The sequence below is a fragment of the Schistocerca piceifrons genome, chromosome 9, assembly GCF_021461385.2.
Source record: "Schistocerca piceifrons isolate TAMUIC-IGC-003096 chromosome 9, iqSchPice1.1, whole genome shotgun sequence".
NCBI classification, from domain to species: domain Eukaryota; kingdom Metazoa; phylum Arthropoda; class Insecta; order Orthoptera; family Acrididae; genus Schistocerca; species Schistocerca piceifrons.
Window position 1 is genome coordinate 189408101 of NC_060146.1, and position 26011 is coordinate 189434111.

Genomic DNA, 26011 nt, shown 5'->3' on the forward strand with positions numbered 1-26011 from the left:
AACTCGTACGATCTGATCAATGATTATCTGTGAAAATGATTGCGGAAGAACTGAATATCAATCGAGAAACGGTGCGTCTAATAATAACTGAAGATCTTGGTATGAGAAAGATTTGCGCAAAAATGGTCCCCAAAAATCTCACACAGCAATACCGAGAAACGCGGAAAAATGTGGCAGCCGATCTGTTGGAGCAAACGGAAATCAATCCAGAACTGTTAGCCGTGTTATCACTGGTGATGAAAGTTGTTTTTTTTTTTTTCAGTACGATCCAGAGACAAAACGCCAAAGTTCGGAATGGTGCTCAGAGGGATCACCCAGACCAAAAAAAGCTCGCATGTCAAAGTCAAAAGTGAAATGCATGCTTGTGTGCTTGTTTGATTCCAAGGGAATTGTTCATAAAGAGTGGGTGTATCCTGGACAAATAGTTAACCAATATTACTACAAAGAAATTTTAAAAAGACTTCATAAAAGAGTTCTTTGTGTCCGTGCCAGAATTGCTGATAATTGGATTCTGCATCACAATAATGCGCCGTCCCATACTCCTCTGTCATTACAGCATATTTTAACCTCAAAAAAAATTTCAGTACTACCACAGCCACCTTATTCACCATATATCGCTCTGTGCGACTTTTTTCTATTTCGGTCAAGGGACACCATTTCCAGACAACACAAGATGTCCAAAAAGCTGTGACGAGGGTCTTGGATTTTACAGAAAATGAGTTCCAGAAATGTTACCATCCATGGCAGAAGCGCTGGAAAAAGTGTGTGCAATCAGAAGGGAACTACTTTGAAGGAGACATCACTAAACATGACTAAAACGGTAAGCAACACTTTTTCACGTCAGTCTCATTACTTTATTGTCGCACCTTCTTACATTTACGGCACTGTACATCATTGTACTCTAGTTCTACCGTATATGAATGGTCCATGTTACTGGCGGTGAACCATCATGTGAAAGTTGCTTTCGCCCTTACGTTTTGAGCACCGGTATATATCCTGGTAACTAATTTGTAAAATTATGTGTGTGAAATCTTATGGGACTTAACTGCTAAGGTCATCAGTCCCGAAGCTTACACACTACTTAACCTAAATTATCCTAAGGACAAACACACACACCCATCCCCGAGGGAGGACTCGAACCTCCTCCGGGACCAGTCGCACAGTCCATGACTGCAGCGCCCGAGACCGCTCGGTGTCAAATTATGAACGGTTTCGATTGCACGAGTAATATTGTTAGTAAAAACTTCTACCTACTTACAGAAGGTACACTATGAAAAGAGAAGAATGTGAGAGAGAACCGAACAATTCCATTATCTCACCACATTCAGTACAAACACGCGTTGTGTGATAAAAATTACAGTCTGTTCTGTGATGCTTCTATTTCAAACAGAGCTAAAAGCAATTTTGCTAGCGTTCATTTCAGTGTTTTAGGACAGCTGCTAGAGGGCATCTAGTATGCACAGGTAATGATTAAATTTATCGAATCAAAATAAAGTGAAACAAAATACACAGAAAAAGAATGTTAGAAGCTCAACCGAGTGCAGTAAAACAATTCCACAACGTAATTATCAAATATGAAACTTCCTGGCAGATTACAAATGTGTGCCGGACCGAGACTCGAACTCGGGACCTTTGTCTTTCGCGGGCAAATGCTCTACCACGAGGTACTCGCAGAATTGAAGCTGTGAGGTCGGGTCGTGAGTCGTGCTTGGGTAGCACAGGTGGTAGAGCACTGGCCCACGAAAGGCAAAGGTCCAGATTTCAAGTCTTGGTTCGGCACACAGTTTTAATCTGCCACGAATTTTCATATCAGCGCACACTCCGCTGCAGAGTGAAAAATCTCATTCTATCAAATATGAAATTAAATAAATAAAATGCAAGTAATGTACGTAAGAGGACAGAGAGGAAGCGTTGCGCAACAGTTGATTTGAATGCAGCCAGCAGGGGTCGCTTTCTTCAGGCACACTCTGACTTCTCGTGGATGAACGCACGCGGAAGCCGTATCGCTGACTAGTATACTTCGCACGAGGCACTAAGCGTTAGTACCACTCACGTTCCTGTGAACATGGTGGTCAGAAGAAGTCTGAAGAGCTTGGGAGGCTGTTGCAGGGCAGGTTGCCCTGAGAATTAATTGTTAAGAAAAAAATCGATACGTTCAGCCGTTTCCGAGTTATTCAGCATTGACGTTACCAAATCAGGAATTTGCACGCGAAAGTTCAAGCTGCTGGCCAAATACAATTAGTGTCAGCTGTTCTCTGAGACGATAGCGCACCAGACTACTCAGCTTTTGACTTGCGTTCAATCTTTGCTACCGTCCCACGTCAAATTTTTGTACCACTCTCTTGTACTCTTTTAGGAAACCAAACGAACACGTTTGGCGACAACGTCTCTGGCGGGCAGTTCGAACTTGCACGCGCAACAGCCTGTTACGCTAACGTCAACGCTAATTAAGTAGGGAATGACGCATGACGCAACGTGTTGTTTTTCCTTTTCCTAACAGTTATTTCTCAGCACAATCTACTCTGCGACACCATCATAAGCTTTCCATGCTGTTTCTGACAACCCTGTATAAATCCACCAAATTTTCACACACGATGTCAAAATACCAGATAACTAAAGCAGCTTCTCAGTAATGTTAAAATATCATTCTAACCTCGTACTGTTCACTAGCAATCGCAACGTTTTATTGCTAAAGATTGCAATTTACTCCGTCACATTAAGTAGTTTTCCCTTGGGTTCTGTATGTGACACATCATGTAAGTGATTTTTGAGAAAAGGAGGGGCTCTCGAAGCCGGAAGAACTGACTTGTGCAGATGTGACGTTGACATTTATAGCGGCCGGCGGCGGAACACTCGCGGCACTATTTCCTGGTCACTTGCGTGGCGGCCGCGGATAGGTTCCTAGGAGGTGGCGGCCTCTGCTAGCCGCTGGTACCGCCGCCTGGTGTCCGTCCGTTACTGCGAAAGGCCGAGTCTGCGTCGCTGAGGCGTGCAGGGACCGTGTAGGCTACACACGTGACCTAGGTGCTCAAAGGGTTGCCGACCGCTGTTGCGAAGATCGCCGGTATGGCATTCGCTATAGGGGCAAATGGATTTCTCTTGTTTATAGATTTCAATTTAATGTCTCACTTCCGGAATCTGTGGGTTCGATACTTTAGAAGATATTTTGTCATATTCTCAAAGTAAAACGTTTGTACTAGGAGGCGTGTTTTTTAAATAAGTACCGTTTTGAAATTACAAAAAGACGTGCTAAGGTATCTCAATAATTTTATTTTTACATGAAAGCGTGTACCTTAATCTACGCACTGACGCCATTACAGTCTTATTCTTCCTTGTTTACGTTGTGTACTCAGTGTTTAAGAGGCCTCCGATAATCGTGAGTCCTGCCGACTGTGAAGTACGGGCTGTTATAAGAGTTCTTCGTGCTAAAGGCCTAAAAGCGATCGATATTCATCGTGAGATCTGTGCAGTTTACGGAGAGAACATTATGAGTGATGGAATGGTAAGAAAGTGGGTGAGAGCATTTAATGATGGCCTCACAAATGTGCATGATGAACAACGTTCGTTAATGAAATTTTGGTGCAGGAAGTGGACAATGAGTTGAGAGAAAACAGCCGCTTTACGATTTCCTCATTGCGGGTTGACATTCCTAATGTTTCTCGTCGTGTTTTGTATATCATTGTGACCGAGCACTTGAATTACCGAAAACTGTGCGCACGTTGGGTAGCGAAAATGTACGTTTAGACAGTGCATTGACTTTCCTTGAGCGGTACCACAACGACGGTGATGATTTCTTAAGCGAAATTGTTACGGGCGATGAAACATGGGTGGCAAACGTCACACCAGACTCAAAGCAACAGTCCATGGAGGTTGAGCAAGGGAATCGTTTTGCTGCAAGACAATGCCCGTCCGCATGTGGCGAATCAGACCAAAGATCTCATCACATCTTTTCGATGGAAAACTCTAGATCATCTACCGCACAGCCCCGATCTTGTGCCCAGTGACTACCATCTGTTCCTGTACTTGAAGAAACACCTGGGCGGTCAGCGTCTTCAAGACGATGACGAAGTCAAAACAGTGGTGATCCAGTGGTTAACACGTCAGGCGACAGACTTCTATGAGGAGGGTATTCAAAAACTGGTACAACGTTATGAAGAAAAGTGGATTATGGTACAGGCTTTCATGTAAAAATAAAATAATTGAGATATCTTAGCACGTGTTTTTTTTTTAATTTCAAAACGGTACTTACTTAATAAACATGCTTCGTATTAACTTTCTTCCTTAGATTGTTACTGTAATTTGTTGTTGGAACTTTTTTAACTTTTATAATGCGAATTTCAGTGAAAAATTAACATAGTTAAATTTTGTTTTCATACGATGAACTTAATCATATAACTGTACGGATATTTCTGCCCTGTAGCAGTTTCTCTGTGTTTTGAATAGAAGCATCATAGAATGCACAGTAATTGTAATGGCGCCGTTCATGTCCGTACTACATGTGACGAAATACTAACTTTAAAGAAAGCTTTAATTGTATGTCACTTTTTCTGTACGGTATACTTATTGTACATATTGTAAGCAGTTAGAACGTTTTACCTATAATACTTTCTCTTTTAAATCTGAAGGATGTAAACTCAGGCAATCGAAACACTGTATGATCAAGACAAATAAATTTTATATTGAAAATTAAGATTGTGTTCTCTACAAGCGATCTATGTACTGTGTTGAATATTTGAACTTGGAGCAGTAATAACTTTCTTCATTTGTACTCGTATGTAAGTTATCAGTAGTTTGAGATTATTGGTCTCTGTTTCCTACAGGAGTTATTCGAACTTTTCTGTGATTCTCTCTCGCTACGTCTGGTGCAACCCTTCTTGGAATCTTCGTTGTCACCTCCGTCATTCAGCTCCGTCAGAGAACTGGACAATATCCAGATTTTGACTGCACGATGATTTTGAAAGTAAAGTCCTACGTGTGTGAGTTACAATCTCTTACGATTCGTCCAATCATTCACAATATGACATCTGGTTAGTTCACTGTATGGTTTAATTGGTTGGTGCTGCCTACAGTATCTGAACAGATATACTCGAATGTTTACACTGGTTCTTGTCACTATTGCACCGCATTGTTTTATGTTAAGTGGCAATAGCGAGTCCTTGGAACAAGTAATAGTCTTGTTATAATTTTTTTTACAATTTTCTAATGTCGTTGGCCTACGCTTATCATATGTTGGTTGTGAGTACTCTTGTGGAAAATATTGATCAGGTTTATCTCAGTCGTATGCTTTGACCCATGACCTTATGATAAAGGCATATGTAAACAACACATCTGAATCCTGTATATGTAAAATAGGTCCCTTACAAAAATTTTAGGTATTTTCATAACATCATATTTGTCACACTAGGTTCGAGAACACTTTTACACAAAAGCGACGTACCAGTTGACACCCTTCCCGTCTTCCCCTTTGCCCTTGTACTCTTTCACGTATCTGGGTTTTTGATACTAGCTGTGATACTCTCTGTACAAAAATCTTGCACCGTCTCAACTTGTCAACACAAGCGGCAGCTTGTGTGAATTGGATCAAAATGGACCTGGCTAACTCACAACGAAACTTTCACTTTTCAACCAAACATAGACCTATAGCAACCTAAACATAAAAAAACATAGATGGTGAATCAGAATACACTTCATGATTGCAGATTTCAAGATCTTAGATAATCTGTAAAGTTAAAATGAAATCGTCTACGCCGTGCTCCATGTTCATTAGTTGCCCCATACACATTGCGTAGAACCTTTACTTCAAAACATTCTATCATCCAACTAGCTCTTCACACTATTGTGTCAGTGTCCACGTTTCTGAGCCATATGTTAATACTGGAAAAGGTAATGTTTTATAGAATTGACACTTTGTCCTCCAGCACAGACTTCTGGACTTAAATTGTGGGGCCAGCCAATAACAGCATTTATCAGCTAGGTGGATGTGCCACTTTATTTCCATATTTATATCATTCTGTGATATTACCAGACATTCTGTTTGGGCCTGGTCAATTTCTAACAGTGTATTTAGTTCTTGTCGTATCATTCGCACTGCAACCATGGTGAAGGGGTTTAGATAACCCTTACATTTTGCAACTAGTTGACTGTTTACAAATTCTACAACATTATATTATCTTACGGTTGCTGCTCCACCCGTGTACAAAATTCTAAAATCATAGTGACATTACGACTCTGTAACAAGCCACCGGAGAGCAAGAGCCTCGTATACCAGAACAGGAAATATCCCTGAATAGCCTCCAAAATTTTGTTGGTAAAGTACTGGATCACAACGTAGAAGCAAAAGAAACCTTGTTAGTGCTCTGTCCTCTCTCTCTCTCTCTCTGCTTCAGTACCTAAGACGTCACACGGCACAGCTACATTACATCATGTTCCAGAGTCGACGTGTGGATTTAGAAGGTTCAGCTGAGCCGTCTCAGGAAGCTTCAATGTGTGAGCTTTTTTTTTTTTAATAATGCACACTTTTTCAACACGTAATGGGATTAATACTTTATTGGGCTTGTGTTGTCGCATGGCGAAGATGGAGGGAAATGAGAATGTGTGTCTGCCTTGAGTTATAAAATCCACCACTGCTTCTCTAAATTGCGATACTTTCGTCCTCAGGAAAGTCAGTTCAATGTGGAGCTGATCTTTAAAAAAAACTGAACTGTGCAGTTGAGGCAGGAGCTCTAAACATAACAATAACTGGAAATATTAATGGTTGTAAAATGATAATAAAATATTTTGTACATCTTTTCCATTTGTTCTTTTTCCTTGACTGTCAAAAAGTGACTATGTGATTTCTAATTTTTATACCATTAATTTAGCCATTCTTAATTTTTGCTAGTTAAATCCACTTACTTCGTTCTGATACAATGGGGAATACACAGGGTGTCCGAGAAGACTTTCCCTGATTACATAAATTGATAACTCAGGCTAGAAGTAAGATACAAATATGAAACTTGTATCGAATTGTTTACAACTATCAAAGTTTTTTTCTGTTTTAGGTTCGCAGTACGTAAGTAGTGGATGAGGTGCAGTGCCCAAGAAGCCATGTTAACCAATCAGGAGAAGGCACTGTGTGTCCTGTAGTATCATGAGACACGATCACCAATCACAGTGCAGAGACACTTCCAGACAACATTTGGAAGGAATCCACCTGATGTCAAGAGCATTAATGCCTGGTATGAGAAGTTCAAGAACACAGGATCGGTTGCTGACCTTCCGAGGTCTGGTCGACCAAGAACCTCAGCAGACAGTGTGGAAGCTGTAAGGCAGTCTTTTCTGCAAAGTCCGAAGAAACCTATGAGCAGCGCCTAACGTGAATTACCAAAAAGCTCTTTCCATGACATTTTACACAAACGTTTATTGTTTCGTGCATACAAAGTGCAAATCGTTCAGGCCTTGTTGCCCAATGACAGTACACGTCGATATGACTTTGCGGTCGAAATGCTATCACGTGTTGAGGACGATGATGGTTATCTCAGACGAATTGCCTTTTCCGACTAAGCGACCTTTTTTGTCAGTGGAGTAGTAAATCGCCATAATGTGCGCATTTGGGGTTCACAACCCTCTGTCGAGGTCATGAAGTGCACCAGAGGCAGTCCGGAGGTGAATGTTTGGTGCGCGCTATTGCATGACCGAATTATCGGGCCATTCTTCTTCGCTGAGGCTACCATCATATCTGCAGTGTATCTGGACATGTTGCAACTGTATGCTGTTCCTCAGCTGCTTCAGTATCACCCCGATGTCTTGTTTCAGGAAGACGGTGCACCGCCTCATTGGGGTTTGGACGTCCGTGCCTATCTCGATATGCCCTTTCCTGGGCGATGGATTGGTCGCGATGGGCCAACGGTTTGGCCTCCACGCTCTCCTGCCATAACCCCATTAGACTTCTTTTTATGGAGTTATGTCAAGGACGAGGTCTATCGACCACGTGTACCACGTCTTGAAACCCTGCGGCAACGGATAACCACAGTCGTTTAATCGATCCCTCCAGTGATGTTGGCTAATGTATGGACGGAAATTGAATATCGCCTAGATGTGCTACGTGCTACCCAAGGGTGTTCATGTGGAAGTTTACTGATGTGTGAAAAAAACTTTGATAGTTTGTAAAGAGGGACCGATGACGTTAGCAGTCTGGTCCCTTTAATCCAACAAACCAACCAACCATAGTTTGTAAACAATTAGGCCTGTTTCATATTTGTATCTTACTTCTAGCCTGAGTTATCAATTTATGTAATCAGGGGAAGACTTTTCGGACACCCTGTAGTCCAGTTCCGCATTCTTCTCACTAATGACGGAATCTAACTTCCTCTCTTAAAGTTTCCTCAGATCGAACTTGTCCATGGAATTACTACTATAACATCTTATTAAAAATTTAGAGCATAATTCCTAGTCACGATGGAAGGTGGCAAGCATAAGGGATGCTACAGAATGCTGTGGCAATGGATGACGCTGCGTCAAATAAGATATTCGGTTCCACCGCTTCTGTCGACTTATCACAGGCAGCTTCAGCATATGGCTTGCTAGGGCTTATAAGGTATTCCAGAGAAAAGAAACACATTGTAACGTGTAATGAAAATAATACTTTATTGGCCTTGCGGTGATGCATAGCGAAGCTGCAGGGTAATGAGTGTGTGTCCATGTTGAGTGCTGCGATGATGGGTGATGGTGGTCGAAGTTGGTGGTTCTAGCATCGTGTAATGGTCCGCGGTCCACTGAGGCCCTAATGGTGTCCGTAGCCGAGGCTCAGACCGTGTCCGTATCCTCCGTATCCCAGGCTGACGGCGGGGGCGGCGGCGGCGTATCCCAGACCGAGACCGTGTCCGTAGCCCAAGCCGTGTCCGTAACCGTAGCCCAGGCCGATGGCGGGGGCGGCAGCGATGGCGGGGGCGGCGGCGATGGCGGGGGCGGCGACTGCCACGGGGGCGGCCACCTTAGCCACTGCAGGGGCGTAGTGAGTCGTGCCGTAGCTCACCTGCTCAGACAAAAAACACCCAAACGTTGGTATCCATCGTGGTAGTTCGTTGACATAGTGGGAACTGACACGTGTGAAAGTAATAATAGAACCAAAACAGGTCCGTTTTGACATGGACCCACGCACGAATCATTTTCGATACATTTGCTATCGTGTGGGCACGACCAACCACTAGCTTCTGTATGAAATACTCTCCCAGCTAGCAGAAGTTTATCTGGAATCAAAACATGAGTAGTGTCATTGCCGCTCCCTTAAAAACTTTACTGAGCAACCAAAATTCCTTTACTTGTTTTAGTTTCCTGCTGCACTTGGTAACCATTGTTGCTACAAGCGCATCATGGTCAAGAGCACATCCCCAAAGACTTTACGTCTATTTTTTTCTACATCTACATCCGTACCCTGAAAACCAATGTGAAGTGCATGACAGAGGGTATTTTCCATTGTACCATTTAATAGGGCTTCTTCCATTTGCTTCCACACATCAAGCGCGGAAAGAATGGCTGTGTAAGTGCCTCTGTGTGTGCTGTAATTACTCTACCCCTGTGCTCACGATTTCTACAGAGCAGTACATGGTGAACTGTGGTATACTGCTACATTCGTCGTTTAAAGCTTTTTCCTGAGACATTGTGAGTATTCTTTCTCGAAATAGGTTGCATCTGTCTTCATGTGTCTGCCAGTTAAATGTCTTTAGCATCTCCGAATACATCCAATATCTCCTGTTAGTCCTGCTGTGGGTTCCACACAAATGAGTTTATGTGGCTTACGTATAACAAACACCTGCCACTCTTTGTGCTCCTTTCGTATATCTGATAATGGCCAATTCCGAAAATTCGTAATACAAAACGTTATATTATCTAGCGATCTGGACGGTTTCATTCATGAAACAGTAAATTAATTATTTGGCTGGCTCTGAGCACTATGGGACTTAACATCTGTGGTCGTCAGTCCCCTAGAACTTAGAACTAATTAAACCTAACTAACCTAAGGACATCACACACATCCATGCCCGAGGCAGGATTCGAACCTGCGACCGTAGCAGTCCGGCAATTAATTATTTAACTTTGTTTTTGTTGATAATTAAAACTTGATAGCTACCCTTGATGAAATCTTCTCCGATTATCACCCGAGTCATAGCGTCACGTTTTCCGCCATGTTTTGATGAGTGTCTCACTCGACATTTTCAGGAGCCTGGGAATGTTGTTGAAACTTTACGAAAACACGACGCCATGACTCGGCTGATAATCCGAGAAGATTTCATCAATTAAATTCGCCGAGAATTCTTGCTTTCTTTCAGAGCTACCCCTCATATTTGATATACAATTGTTATACACTTCTCAAATACTTCATACAGTAAGTCACGTGGTAAGCAGTGGAGTGTACAGGGCACATACCTGTGAGACGGTGGAGAGGGCAGCGGGGGCGTGGGCAATGGCTGGGGCAACAGCCACTGCGGGGGCGTGAGCGATGGCGGGGGCGGCTGCGACGGCGACTGCGGGGGCGTGCGCGATGGCGGGGGCGGCGATGGCTGCGGGGGCGGCGGCCAGGGCCAGGCCGTGTCCGTAGCCTCCATATCCTCCATATCCTCCGTAGCCTCCGTATCCCAGACCCAGCAGGCCTCGCTTCTCCTGCTTCTTCTCCTCCTCAGCAAAGGCCACGGCGGCCAGAGCCAGCACTACGATAGCCTGGGGACAAAGAGATGGTAGGAAACTTAACTGAAAGCTCCAAGGTATCAGTAACGTTTGATGGTGAACGTGTTTCGGCACTGCTGTGTCCTCCAGAAGAGATAGGTCACAGCCTACATGAAAGAGAGCTATGATACATACGATTCAGGCGCAATATTTTTAAAGTTACACTCCAGAGATGGCACACACTAGAAGAACATAAAGCTCCGCTTAGCACTTAGATAGGCAAGGCAGTACTTCAAGGCAAAATCTCAGCGAGTAACAAAGAACTCAGTTACAATAGCCGCCAAGAATGGCCAAATGGACTTTATATAGGCGATGTGAGATATCGTTCGTTAGATCTATGACCCTACCAGTGCTTTAACACAGATTAGTGCAAGGAAACATTAACCTATGTAGTCATACACGGTCTTCAAACTGCAGTTAAATACTGCAAAACTTCTTTCAAGAAATCGTTGTAAATTGTTGCTAATCTGTGTTTCCATATGTTTTTACCATAGCTGTTGTCCAAACGTATTTGGCCCTGTGAAAAAACTGTATAGTTGCTGCAGCCATACACCTCGGCACAGCAGCTACTCGGCAGTAGCGAGCTTCTTCCTGCCACATTTAAATGTTTGCTTCAAGTGCATATGGTGAATACAACAGGTACCTCATAGTGAAACAGAAGGGAAGGAGGTTAGAATTTCATATCACTTTGACAGTGAAACTTTTATGTCCAGTAAGTGTGTAGGTTTCTCTGGCAAAATTTAGACAACATAAATCTTTTCAATGTATTGTCTGAAGATGTGCCACTGTCAGCCTATTCCTTCTTTTAGTTAATTGGAACTACAAAGCCGCTTTCTCCCCTATTCGAATCAGTACATCACCTCCCCTGCATTCTTCCATAGAACCGCATTTCAAAACTCTCTAATCTTTTCTTGTCTGCACTGTTTATCTTCCACATTTTACTTGTATATAAAGCACACTCCAAACAAATACTTGTGTACTGACCAGAAGAAGGTCACTGCAAACGTGGTCAAAACGTTGGTTTTATTTAGCGACAGTTATTTAACAATATGGTGCGACATAATAGCCTGAAAACTTTTACGTTAACTTGTGTCCTGTTTAAGGAATTGTCCTGTCATCCACTGGTGAATCAGACAGAGGGTTTAGAAACACACTTGCTGTAACGACGAGTGTTACTTTTATTCCCTGGCTGATAATCTTGTATCGCATACACGAACTGTTTCGCAGTGGGTTCGAGGTAGAGTAGCCTACTTGATTGTTTCGACTGAGATTCTGTAGGTGATAAGTCATAAACTTTATAAGCAAATGTAAATAATCAACTGTACAGTCAAACACATTAATCTCTCATATTTTTGTCTCGGGCATATTGTTCCAGACTGCTACAGAGCATAGTTGCCATCCCCCACTTCTGACCAACGTTTTCAGGAGGTTTCTCTTGATAAAAAGGTAAGTACTGGAACTTCAAATCCCCTCCTATATCTACCCAATTGGCGATCGCTCTGCACCACTATATCTCGCTTGGCGTTTGGCTTAAAAGAACTGTGACACTACAATAGGCTGGATCTCAATCAGGTCACTTTTCTCCTAGGAGTAGAAATCCTTTCATTGCCACCTAGGACAGTCTCTGCATCACCACCAGTTTTTATGACACTGGGCTGCAGAGCTCCTGACTCTCCATTGGGTCAAGACTTTAGCATACTCAACCTTTAGGGGCAGGGAATGAAAAAAATATTAAAAAGAAATCTTTTGGTGGTTACACATCCAGCATTTCACGAACAGTCGTATAGCCAGAGATTAGATTATTTGAGATTAGACTCGGTTAGGTTAGGTTGGGTTATATTAGGTTGGATTACACTAGACTCACTTACATCAGGTTGGTTTAGGTTAGATTGGTTTAGTTTAGTTTGGTTTAGATTAGACTGGTTTAGTTTAGATTGGGTTGGGGGAGGTTTTGTTACATTAGACTGGGCTATGTTAGGTTTGGATGCATTACAGTCGGTTAGGAGGGTGCAGGTTAGATTGGTTTAATTGCAGTTGGGTTACGTTATTTTAGATTGGGTTAGGTTAGGTTGTTTAGGTTACTGCAGTGATACTGCAGATGTTAAACAAAACCTCGACTTTACTCTGAACACACGTAATCAAATACACCTTCATATGCACTAGGTTATAATTTTTTTGTCTAGGACATTGTGTCACAATTACATTAAAAATTATTTTACCCCAAGTACTGACAAAGATACTGGGAAGAATTCCCTTAATTGTAAAAAAAATGCTGGAAATGGAAAGCCCTTCAAAAATATTCCCAACCACTTGTGGCGGTCCCGCTACCAGCTCGTATGGCATTACGCTGAACAGGCCCTGACTCAGCCTAGAGATACCCATGACCGTAAGGTAAACACCGGATCTGGTAACCCCCCTTCTATTCCAAATGGAAACTCATCTCCACCACCAAGAGCTCACTCAGTATTTGACTGAAACGAACTGTGGCTCTGTAAAGGGCACAGATCTGAAACAGCTCTCTTCTCACAAAGGAGTAGACAAAGAAAAAGCGGCGTGAGCCGAGACAAGGTCTGTAATCATACTGATGGCCGTAAGCAGTCCACTCAGCATTGCACCATCCTGCCTGTCAATACATCAGCATGACCATTTACTCAACGAGCAATGGTGACTTCGGCAGTGGGGCACAGGCACAGCACCTATGTGCTGAGTGTAGAACTGTGGCCTCCCCCAGCTGCATCTTCCATAGTCCAGTGCCGTCCTTAGACACCTTACCTACAACCTAACCAGGCTGCTGACCAAGCCCAGTATCGCCGCATACCAAACTACCCATCACTGGGCCGAGTTGGGTATAGCTATGCTCACTATGTCTCACCATGGATTGTGGGTTCGATGCCTACCTGGTGTGGGCATAAGTCTTCTGTAATAAACTATTTGAAAATAAACAGTGTAGCCAACTGCTTGAAGCCGTCTGTGTCTTGTGCTGCCCAGCTACTTCCACCAGAGAACACCAGCACCTGCAACCACCTGGACCTCGTTCTGTCCCAATGGCAGCTCGCCTGGTATTTGGCCGAAAATAACCGAGCCTCTGTAATCTATCGCACCTCAAACATCACGCCTTTTCCTTTGGAGTAGACGATGAAAAGAACATAAAACTGTCAGGTTGGTCTCATTCATATACAACATGTCCGCAGTTTCACACAAACACATTTGTTTTATTTTTCTCCTTGGCCATAGACAGCAGTATCCCAAAATATATGAAAAATAGTTCCAGTCTGCTGATTCCTGGGTGCTGGTTTTTGGGAGATTTCCCTTGATTAGAATGCAAATGCTGGAAACTGTAATCACAGGCAGTTCTTTCCCAATTGTGAACACCTCTGCCCCATTTCCAATTACCTCAGTAAATATCTGAAAAGAACAGAGGCTCTATAATCTGAAACAACCTGTCCCATCCCTGGGCGTAGAGAATGAAAACTACAATAAATAAGTCTGATCGATGTATTCTTTCGCAAATATTCTCTGTTGGGACACCTTCTGTCGAGTTTGTGACAGTTGTGCATAATGATATTTGTGCAGACTCAGGCTGTGCTGACGTTTCTGCAGAGCTCAAGACACTTCAGGTATATAGTTGCTTTCTCATTCCTTAGACTTCGCAAACTCATAACCTAACTTAGACCTCCGACTAAGGTAAACAATAGTCTGCCACCACTACCAGGTTTCTTATTGTGACATTCGTTTTCTCGCTAAGCCACAACCAAACTGTCGCATTTCACCGTAACCCAGACCTCTTGCTATGCTACCGATCAGTCTGTTACCATACCAGGTTTCTTACTATAATATTCGTTGGCTTGCCAGCTCACAGTCGGAGTGTCATATTCCCACATAACCCAGACCTCGTGCTAAGCTTCATACCAATCTGTCACCACAGCCAGGTTTTTTACTGTAACATCCGCTGGCATTTCAAGACATAGCCAACCTGTCAGATTCGAACTAACTTAGATCTCGTTCTAAGCTCGGACTGTCATCACAACAAAGTTTTTTTTTTTTTTTCAGATTCATTGACTGCCCAGCAAGAGCGTCAGATTCCACATAAATGTAACTCCTTAGAGGTGCCATTGTGCAGAAGTGGTCCAACCCTCTTTTGCCGGGTTACCTGGTGTTCGGCCGAAAATAATTTAAAAAATGGCTCTGAGCACTATGGGACTTGACTTCTGAGATCATCAGTACCCTAGAACTTAGAACTACTTAAACCTAACTAACCTAAGGACATCACACACATCCATGCACGAGGCAGGATTAGAACCTGCGACCGTAGCGGTCGCGCGGTTCCAGACTGTAGCGCCTAGAACAATTAGGCCACTCCGGCCGGCGAAAAGAACTAGATTCTACAATAGATCGGATCTCGACAGAGTACACGATGCAGGAAAAACGACTGTCACTCAGTCTTCCCAAATGCAACACGATTTCGTGACAATTAAGACTTCGGTGCCCCAGATATTCCCTACGTTGTTCTTCGATGATCACTGCTAAACTCCTTTGTTCTTCGATGATCACTGCTATAGTACCTGTTATGATCATAGCTGAGGTTCTGAACTTGTTTGACATCTGCTGTCATGCACATCTCATAAGGAGTCCAAAAGCTACAAGACTATATGCTACAACTGCGCGCATTACCATTTTGTAAGCGATTTTCTTTAGAAATGCACTATACTTTCCGAGATCTGTTCTAACTGCTCCAAGTCTCCCATCCTCTGGATCTTTTACAGATTTTAGGTGTATGTTCCTATCCGTATTTTATGTGCCCCAGAAGTTCACCTCTTACCGTATAATCGGATACTGTCTGGTTCAGGTTTACGTAAAGATATTACTTCAGAACAAATTAATGTATTTGTAATATACTTTACGTTTTTTTCCTCAGTTACTTGAGAAAATTATTATATTTTTTGCATATTTATATATTATAATAATGACCTTGCACATATATTTTTAATCGTCAGACGCATAGTCTATGCAAAAGAGAATTAAGCTGATGTTTGTTGGTGCGATATACATTCGAAAAACTACTGCGATGCAGTCCTTGACGCTGCTCTGTCTTTTATAAATGTCTTCGTCTTTGCGTAACCAGTGTCACCTACATCCACTTGTATCTGCTCACAGTGTTCAAGTTTTGGTCTTCATCAACAATTCCCCCCCCCCCCCCCTCTCCTCCTCGATCAACACTTCTTACTTCCATATGAAGCAACAGTCCAAAAACATACTTTACGAAAAGTCTTCGTAACACAAAAGCAAAGCTTTTATCGCTATTTCCAGCCAACATTTTACGTCCCCGTTTCTTCAGCCGTCTCCAACTAATTTCCTAGCAAAATTCTTGTACTATTCTCAGCGCCTCATTTCCTAATGTAATTCACTCAGCGTCATCTGACTTAATTCGACTGCGTTGCCTTATCCTTGTTTTACTTTGTTGATTTTCTTGTTACTGCTTCTTTTCAACTCACCGTTCAATCCCTTCAATTGCTCTTGTAAGCTCTTAGGCAGAATTAGAATGTCATCCGATCCACTCAAGTTGTCCTCCTTTTCCAATCAACTTCGAATCTGTTTCCAAATTTCTTTTCGATTCCCTTGCTTCATGTACACAATGATAGCATCTGGGAAGGTGTGACGACTCTGTCCTACCCCTTCCCGTTACTACTTACTGACTCCCATTCATTCCCCTCCATGTCTGTCCAGCTACATTGCACGTAAGCTAAATGCCAATAAAAGGTTTTAAGAAAATCGATGTTCGCGGAAACTCTGTCCCGTTCGTCGAGAGCCCTCAGCGATGACAGCGACACTTTATGTGATAACTCCGCAGCACAGTATACTCACCAGGACCTTCATGTTGTTGTTATTGTTGTGCTTGCTGCTGTGGCTGCTTGCAGACTGATGTCCAGAGCGGTTGCAAAGGGTGCTATATATATGCTGGAGGGGAACGCCGGATTACCCACGAAAGCAAAACCTTTCACAGCTGCGGAGGTGCGGTAAGGAACAGAACGCCGGGCTCCGGGGTGAAAGGCGACGGGGCAGCGTGCGGCCGGGCGTCTGTGACGTCACGCTGAGCCACGCGACACTCCGTGACGCAGACCAGCCCGCCTGCCATTGTCTCGGCTTCCAGCCGCTGCGGGCGGGGAAGGGAAGGGAAGGGACCAGGGTGTAACGGCCAGACAAATCGAGGTCGTTACACGTGGAGTGCCTGCCGAGTGACAGAAGGACGGAGAAAGGCGTAGCTCGTGGCCTTCCCGAAGGAACCAACCCAGCATTTACCTGGAATCATCCGGAATGGATCTCCCTGTCACAGAGCGTGCGCTGTTTTGTAACTTCTTGTGCGGATTAAAACTGTACGCTAGACAGTGAGTCGAAGGCAAAATGCTTGCCATTCACAGGCGACTCTCTTACTGCCCGAGCTATCCACACATGAAATACCTCCCTCTGCCGTGGAGAATTCCCTGATCTTCTCACTGAAATTGTACCGGTGTATGAGAAAGGAATAAATACTGATATGAAAAAACTATAGGCCGATATCATTAACTTAAGAAACTTAGTAGAGGAAAAAAGTAATATTAAATCAATCTGAGGCGTATTTCATAAAACATAATCTATTTTAGAAAAGGAAGATCCACTGTAACAGCAGTAGCAACTTTTATGCATGAAATATTAAAGAAGCTAGATGAAGGAGACAAAGTAACCGGCACCTTCCTGTATCTGAGTAAAGCTTTTGATACTTTGGACCATAAAATTCTAGAGCATAAATTAGAAGCACATGGGATCAGAAGGATAGCTTTACAACTACTTACCTCCTATTTAAAAGACAGGGAACAGAGTCCCAAGCTGACTTATAAAAGTAATGAACAGTTGGTAACAACCAAATCAATGTGGTGTGTGTCCCAAGGAAGTATACTGGGGCCTTTTCCGTTTCTTGTGCACGTAAATGATTTAACTGAACCCAGAAACTGCAAGGTTGTAACTATACAGAAGACACATCTTTTGTCAACTGGGGACGTTATATGCAATCTACCACAAACAGTTGTGAAATCAATCAAGTTATCTTACCGCAAATAAGCTACTCGCAAATAAAGAGAAGACAGTAACAACGCAATTTATGCTTAGTTATAGTCAGAGCATAATTAGAAATCTATCTACACCTCCACTGGCCCTTAGCTACACGAACAAACACAAAGTTTTGAGCATAATTGTTGATGAACACCTCTCATGAAAAAGCACATAGACCATGTTTGTAAGCAAATCAGTGCAAACGTGTATCTACTGAAAAGGGTCTCAGCCTTCCTCGACCATGATAGCTCGAGACAAACATAGTTCGGAGAGATACATCCCCATCTTCAGTACGGTGTTGAGATCTGGGGCGGGGCACTAATGTCTATACAGACAGGCTCTTCAGACTACAAGAAAAGGCAGTAAGAGTGGCAGCTAAGATAAAAAGACAAACTCCAGACAATACAAAATACTAACCAACTACTCTATGTACAACCTGCAGGCAATAATGTTTGGAAACAAAATCCTGAATAAAATATAACAAATAGTAATACACACAGGCACAGTACACGGGGAAGGGAAAATTTTCATAAAATTGCAAGTAAAAGAAAGGCTGCAGACCTTAGCCCACATACAACAGGAACCATCTTTTATAACAGAGTTCCATTCGACCTCAAGGCAGTTAATTTAAACACTTTAAAGAATAAACTTAAGCATTTATTAACACATGCAGAGACAATCTGTTATTTCAGTAGGAGATATCAAGTTGTAATCTCCCTTTATAAAACAATGTATATAGCGTAAGTTTGTTTTTGCAACGCATAAATGATAATTCCTGAACTTCATACACTATATCAATGTACACTACTGGCCATCAAAATTGCTACACTACTAGGATGACGTGTTACAGACGCGAAATTTAACCTACAGGAAGAAGATGCTGTGATATGCAAATGATTAGCTTTTCAGAGAATTCACACAAGGTTGGCGCCGGTGGCGACACCTACAACGTGCTGACATGAGGAAAGTTGCCAACCGATTTCTCATACACGCGGGTTCCCGGGTTCGATTCCCTGCGGGTCAGGGATTTTCCCTACCTCGTGATGACTGGGTGTTGTGTGATGTCCTTAGGTTAGTTAGGTTCAAGTAGTTCTAAGTTCTAGAGGACTGATGACCGTAGATATTAAGTCCCATAGTGCTCAGAGCCATTTGAACCATCTCATACACAAACAGCAGTTGATCGGCGTTGCCTGGTGAAACGTTGTTGTGATGCCTCGTACAAGGAGGAGAAATGTGTACCATCCCGTTTCCGACTTTGATAAAGGTCGGATTGCAGCCTATCGCGATTGCGGTTTATCGTATCGCGACATTGCTGCTCGCGTTGGTCGAGATCCAATGACAGCAGAATATCGAATCGGTGGGTTCAGGAGGGTAATACGGAACGCCGTGCTGGATCCCAACGGCCACGTATCACTAGCATTCGAGATGACAGGCACCTTATCCGCATGGCTGTAACGGATCGTGCAGCCACGTCTCGATCCCTGAGTCAACATATGGGGACGTTTGCAAGACAACAACCATCTGCACGAACAGTTCGACGACGTTTGCAGCAGCATGGACTATCAACTCGGAGACCACGGCTGCGGTTACCCTTCACGCTGCATCACAGACAGGAGAGCCTGCGATAGTGTACTCAACGACGAACCTAGGTGCACGAATGGCAAAACGTCATTTTTTCGGATGAATCCAGGTTCTGTTTACAGCATCATGATGGTCGCATCCGTGTTTGGCGACATCGCGGTGAACGCACATTGGAAGCGTGTATTCGTCATCGCCATACTGGCGTATCACCCGGCGTGATGGTATGGGGTGCCATTGGTTACACGTCTCGGTCACCTCTTGTTCCTATTGACGGCATTTTGAACAGTGGACGTTACATTTCAGATGTGTTACGACCCGTGGCTCTATCCTTCATTTGATCCCTGCGAAACCCTACATTTCAGCAGGATAATGCACGACCGCATGTTGCATGTCCTGTACGGGCCTTTCTGGATACAGAAAATGTTCTACTGCTGTCCCGGCCAGCACATTCTCCAGATCTCTCACCAACTGAAAACGTCTGGTCAATGGTGGCCGAGCAACTGGCTCGTCACAATACGCCAGTCACTACTCGTGATGAACTGTGGTATCGTGTTGAAGCTGCATGGCCATCTGTAGCTGTACACGCCATCCAAGCTCTGTTTGACTCAATGCCCATGCGTATCAAGGCCGTTGTGCACCCAAATTGCGTGAAAATGTATTCGCATGTCAGTTCTAGTATAATATATTTGTCCAATGAATACACGTTTATCATCTGCATTTCTTCTTGGTGTAGCAATTTTAATGACCAGTAGTGTATGTATTGCATGTCAAATTGTAATGTCTCTCCCTAAAACAAAGTATATAGCATAAGTATATTTCTGCGACAAAAAACGATAATTTCTTAACTTCACGACTTATATCAATGTGTGCACTTATTTACGTTTACTAAACCTCGTATATGTGAATTAAAATGTATGAAATTGTCCTAAAACTGATTGTTATATGGGGAGCAAACAAATAAATAAACAAACAAAATAAACGACCCGTCTTGACAATGTCACCTACTACGTGTATACTGTACGCCACCGTATGATTTATGGCGGAGGGTAGCTCCTTTCCTATTGGAGTAGCAAATAGAGCGAGGGACAAACGAGTGTTTGTATGCCTGGGTACGAGCTTTGGTTTCTCTTATCTCGTCTGCCTGGTTCTCAGCCGGAATGTACGTGGAGGGCAGGAATGGCAGTTACCGCTGAAACAACCTGTTTTTGGCTGTGCCGTTTTTACTCATCTCCTGACCCTTAAAACAGCTCAAAGTAACCGGTTTCTGAAATAACCGTTTTCAATTTCTGTTGCTACTATTTCCACTAACAGCTGTAGACATCTAATAAAGATTGAACAATTGTAAGACTCCCCCACACTTTTTCAATATCAGTTTAAAGATACCTAAGATATGTAAAGAGCTCGTCGCTTTTCTCGAAAAGTAATGAGGGGCTGCATAGCATAAGAATCGGAATTCTCCTATCTTTTGAAATTTTTTGAAATTCTTCTCAAAAATCATGTTGAACTCGACGATCATACTACTGTTTAAGCATTAAGAACAGCAGGGGTTAAATGTTGAAACCTATCCGTTTGCAAGGACTGCTAACAGACAAAAGCATAGTATGTAGACACAGACAGCAGAACAGCTACTTTTCTATTTTTATTATAAACGATGAATGAATTGTTAAGTTTTTAATTTATTACTATGGCCTTAATTTTATTTCTCTTTTATTGTTTAACACATATTTAGACAAACAAGAAGATCTTTTGTTAAATTTATTGCGTCCTTTTTCTTCAATTGTTTCGAATGAAAACCTCGTTTTATAGTCAAATATATTTATTTTTTTAATAGAAATTTGATACTATTGATTTTTATGACAAAACAAAAACGGTAAAATGAACAATTTAGACAGTAGGTAAAATAGAACATTTACCGGGAACCATTATTTGGCAACAGTTACAATTTCGGTAATAATTAATCCATTGACCAATATTTATTGTCCAGTATACTGCTCTGTCGGTCGACTCCTTTCATCAGAAAGAGTATCACTCAAAAACAATACTAATCCTTCAGAAGCCACAGAACTTCCTACAGACGGCAAATATTTTCGGTCCACAAGTGCCAAGCAAGGCATCCACCTTCTACTGTGCTACCAAAAAACGAAAGGCACACTGCATCTCTGTGGCAAAGAACAACAGGTACATTACTGTTTCAGTAGTACTATACCGATTCTTATGCCGTGTGTTTGTTGCTCGTTTCTAACTGGCGGCCTTCTTGTTAAAATAGCTCTGATAGCTTTTCCCACTTTTTATAATAACCCAGTGTTTCAAAGGAATTGAAATTGAGGAACAAACATTACTCTTCTTAAAACAGTTTTATTTAAAAAGCAAAAATTTTAGCACAGTTACTAAGACAAATTGACGTAGTTATTAGTAACATATTACAAAAACCTGTTATAACCGAGACCAAACGAATATCGAATAATACCTGCTATTTAGAACTAAAGTACCGGTATCAGTTTCAACTGGTCGTTTTTTACCAACCCTACTACCCAGCGGTAGTACAATCGATCAGGAGTCAGCTCCAAATGTCTGCTTTCTAAAGTTTCGTCAACAGGAGTTCGCGAAAAGAACGTCATCTTCCCTCCAGGGTTTGGCGTTAGAGTTGACGAAGCATCTTCGTGACACTCATGTGTCGATCGAACCCACCGGTAACAAATCGAGCAGAAAGCCGCTGAACTGTTTCAGTGTCTTCCCTTAACCTAGTGGTGACCCCTAAGACTTGCGACGTATCCAAGAATGAGATTAGCTACGCTTTCCTAAAACTCCCCGAGTTAACGGAACTCGACCATCTTTATGTAGTCGTTCCATTTCATATGACTTTTCAACTTTACGTACACGTATTTAATCAACGTGAAAGTGTCACAGCAGCACACACGTCAATATGTATTCAAACGTTATAGGACAGCTTTTCCTAGTCATTTGAATGAATTTAATTTTTTTGTGTATTCACAGAAAGTTATCAGTCAGCACACGTAATAGGAATCGATTAAAATTATCCCATGTCCTTCTACAGTGACCCAAGGACGACATTTATCCGTGTAGCATTATCGAGAAATAGGGAAGAGAGTTTCACTGAAATGATACAGGACATGGCGTGGACATCATTGAAACAAAGGTTGCGGCAGAAACTTCTCACGAAATTTCAATCACGAATGTTCTCCTCCTAGTGCGAAAATGTTTTGTTGGCGCCGACCTACATAGGGAGAAACGATTATCATAATGAAATAACGGAAATCATAGCTCGCACAACAAGATATAGGTGTTCGAATTATCTGCGCGCTGTGTGAGATTGGAATAATAGAGAATTGTTGTGAAGGTGGTTCAAAAAATTGTTCAAATGGCCTATGGGACTTAACATCTTCTAACATTCTGCGTGGTGTCTGTTGTTCTATGTCGTGTCTCCCTACCACTTTCGCGCAACGACGCTCTGAGCGTGTTTTTTAGGGAATTGACTAGTTGGAACCTGGGACCTGTTGCTGGTAAGGAGACGCCAGTTCACACACGACATGTAGAGTTGCGTCAGCTGCACTGTAATCTCTGTAAAAGAATCTTAATACTAACTAAATTTCGTGGAAGGGGTTCAAGGCTTTTCTATTTTTAGTTTGCTGGTAAAATAACGTCGAAAAACCAGTTAAGTTTACCATTGGAAATTTTATTCTACTCACAAAACATTGTTTATAAGTTGCACTATTGATAAAAGGAAATATTTTAATACAGGATGATAAAAACCAACTGCGTTCAACAAAAATTTGTTTGTTGTGGTCTTCAGTCCTGAGACTGGTTTGATGCAGCTCTCCATGCTACTCTATCCTGTGCAAGCTTCTTCATCTCCCAGTACCTACTGCAACCTACATCCTTCTGAATCTGCTTAGTGTATTCATCTCTTGGTCTCCCTCTACGATTTTTACCCTCCACGCTGCCCTCCAATGCTAAATTTGTGATCCCTTGATGCCTCAAAACATGTCCTACCAACCGATCCCTGCTTCTAGTCAAGTTGTGCCACAAACTTCTCTTCTCGTCAATCCTATTCAATACCTCCTCATTAGTTACGTGATCTACCCACCTTATCTTCAGCATTCTTCTGTAGCACCACATTTCGAAAGCTTCTATTCTCTTCTTGTCCATACTACTTATCGTCCATGTTTCACTTCCATACATGGCTACACTCCATACAAATACTTTCAGAAACGACTTCCTGACACTTAAATCTATACTGGATGTTAACAAATTTCTCTTCTTCAGAAACGATTTCCTTGCCATTGCCAGTCTACATTTTATATCCTCTCTACTTCGACCATCATCAGTTATTTTACTCCCCAAATAGCAAAACTCCTTTACTACTTTAAGTGTCTCATTTCCTAATCTAATTCCCTCAGCATCACCCGATTTAATTTGACTACATTCCATTATCCTCGTTTTGCTTTTGTTGATGTTCATCTTATATCCTCCTTTCAAGACACTGTTCATTCCGTTCAACTGATCTTCCAAGTCCTTTGCTGTCTCTGACAGAATTACAATGTCATCGGCGAACCTCAAAGTTTTTACTTCTTCTCCATGAATTTTAATACCTACTCCGAATTTTTCTTTTGTTTCCTTTACTGCTTGCTCAATATATAGATTGAATAACATTGGGTACAGGCTGTAACCCTGTCTCACTCCTTTCCCAACCACTGCTTCCCTTTCATGCCCCTCCACTCTTATAACTGCCATCTGGTTTCTGTACAAATTGTAAATAGCCTTTCGCTCCCTGTATTTTACCCCTGCCACCTTCAGAATTTGAAAGAGAGTATTCCAGTTAACATTGTCAAAAGCTTTCTCTAAGTCTACAAATGCTAGAAACGTAGGTTTGCCTTTTCTTAATCTTTCTTCTAAGATAAGTCGTAAGGTTAGTATTGCCTCACGTGTTCCAACTTTTCTATGGAATCCAAACTGATCTTCCCCGAGGTCCGCTTCTACCAGATTTTCCATTCGTCTGTGAAGAATTCGCGTTAGTATTTTGCAGCTGTGACTTATTAAACTGATAGTTCGGTAATTTTCACATCTGTCAACACCTGCTTTCTTTGGGGTTGGAATTATTATATTCTTCTTGAAGTCTGAGGGTATTTCGCCTGTCTCATACATGTTGCTCACCAGATGGTAGAGTTTTGTCAGGACTGGCTCTCCCAAGGCCATCAGTAGTTCTACTGGAATGTTGTCTATTCCCGGGGCCTTCTTTCGACTCAGGTCTTTCAGTGCTCTGTCAAACTCTTCATGCAGTATCTTATCTCCCATTTCGTCTTCATCTACATCCTCTTCCATTTCCATAATATTGTCCTGTACATCGACTGTAGCAGCAGCGCGGTTCCGGACTGAAGCGCCTAGAACCGCTCGGCCACAGCGGCCAGCCTTCTGCATTTCACGCTTCACTGAAGGTCGTCCAAGAAATGAGTGTTAGCTCAGTAGCTTAATTCGCAAGCAAATTCACAAAAATGTGAACGAATATTCCCTGAATGGGTTTCCAAGTTCTACAATGGATCGAAGGATGACCTATGCCATATCACATCTATAATCTAAGTTTAAATTAAGTTTCACAAAAGAGAAAACTATCAAAATGGTCTACAGTGACCCTCAATTATCTTTAATTACTTATCTAACTTGTCGTAAATTACAGTGGCTGATGTGGCTTCTCAATAATTATATAACAGAAAAATCATCGCGTTTCAGATTTTAACTTACGTAGCAAATGTGAATACCATGAGCTTTAATTGACGATCGACACTAGTATTACGCAAAACGGGGATGTAACAGATGAGACTTCTGCAGTTCTGAGTGAAGCCTTATGCGCTCAAAAATGCGGCATCGCGTGCGTTCATTACCTCGTCGGTGTTTAGGCAGCGTCAGGGCGGCGCAGCTCCTCACATCTCGCCGTCCCGGAAGCAACTCTCTCCTAACTTCTCCGTACTACAATTTACCGAAGTTGGTTTAAAAAAAAGTATCTGGCTGTGTTTTCATCTGACCAATCAGGGTCTCAGTGTTAACCTTAAGCTCCGCCTACAAAAATTCTGTCAGTGCAATGAGAAACGTTATACTTTTCGTGGTGGGGGTAATGTTTTTAAAGTTTGTAACGTAACAGAGACGCGAAAAAGTCTCACGCTAAAACTTGCAGCTGGTGTGGCCCTTTTAGTGTTATCATAAGATCTATACTGTTCTTCTGGAGGGCTCTATCTTTTAACATGGGCTGGGGGGTGGTCCTGTCGGTTACTTTTCGTGGTGGGGCAATGTTTTTAACGTTTGCACCGTAACACAGACGCGAAAAAGTCTCACGCTAAAACTTGCGGCTGGTGTGGGCCTTTTCGTGTTATTGTAAGATCTATATTGTTTTTCTGGAGGGCTCTAGCTTTTAACATGGGCTGGGGGGTGGTCCTGTCGGTTAGCTGGCAACGTGGGTGTCCGTCCCTTATCGTAGGGCCTTCTAGCTTAACACGGTTCTGCTCTCGGCTTCTGTTCACGTTTCTCCCCTCGGAACGGCGTCTGGCTCACGGTGGGAAGGTATGACACGCATTTAGGCATTCTTGTGTTAGTCTGTGGTATTCCATTTGCTCACTCTTTATTCGTATTACTTTGG

The 26011-nt window shown here is 42.5% G+C and overlaps 1 protein-coding gene across 1 annotated transcript; it reads right to left on the bottom strand.

Annotated features, from left to right (window-relative positions):
* Window positions 1-8601: 8601 nt before the first annotated feature.
* On the bottom strand, window positions 8602-16696 carry LOC124717084 (cuticle protein 65). The gene is made up of 3 exons (XM_047243781.1): window positions 16564-16696; window positions 10405-10695; window positions 8602-9013 (listed from the first exon to the last, which is right to left on the bottom strand). Exons 1-3 carry the CDS (start codon window positions 16573-16575, stop codon window positions 8762-8764), a joined length of 555 nt encoding a protein of 184 aa, XP_047099737.1. The 5' UTR covers window positions 16576-16696; the 3' UTR covers window positions 8602-8761.
* Between the last annotated feature and the right edge of the window lie 9315 nt (window positions 16697-26011).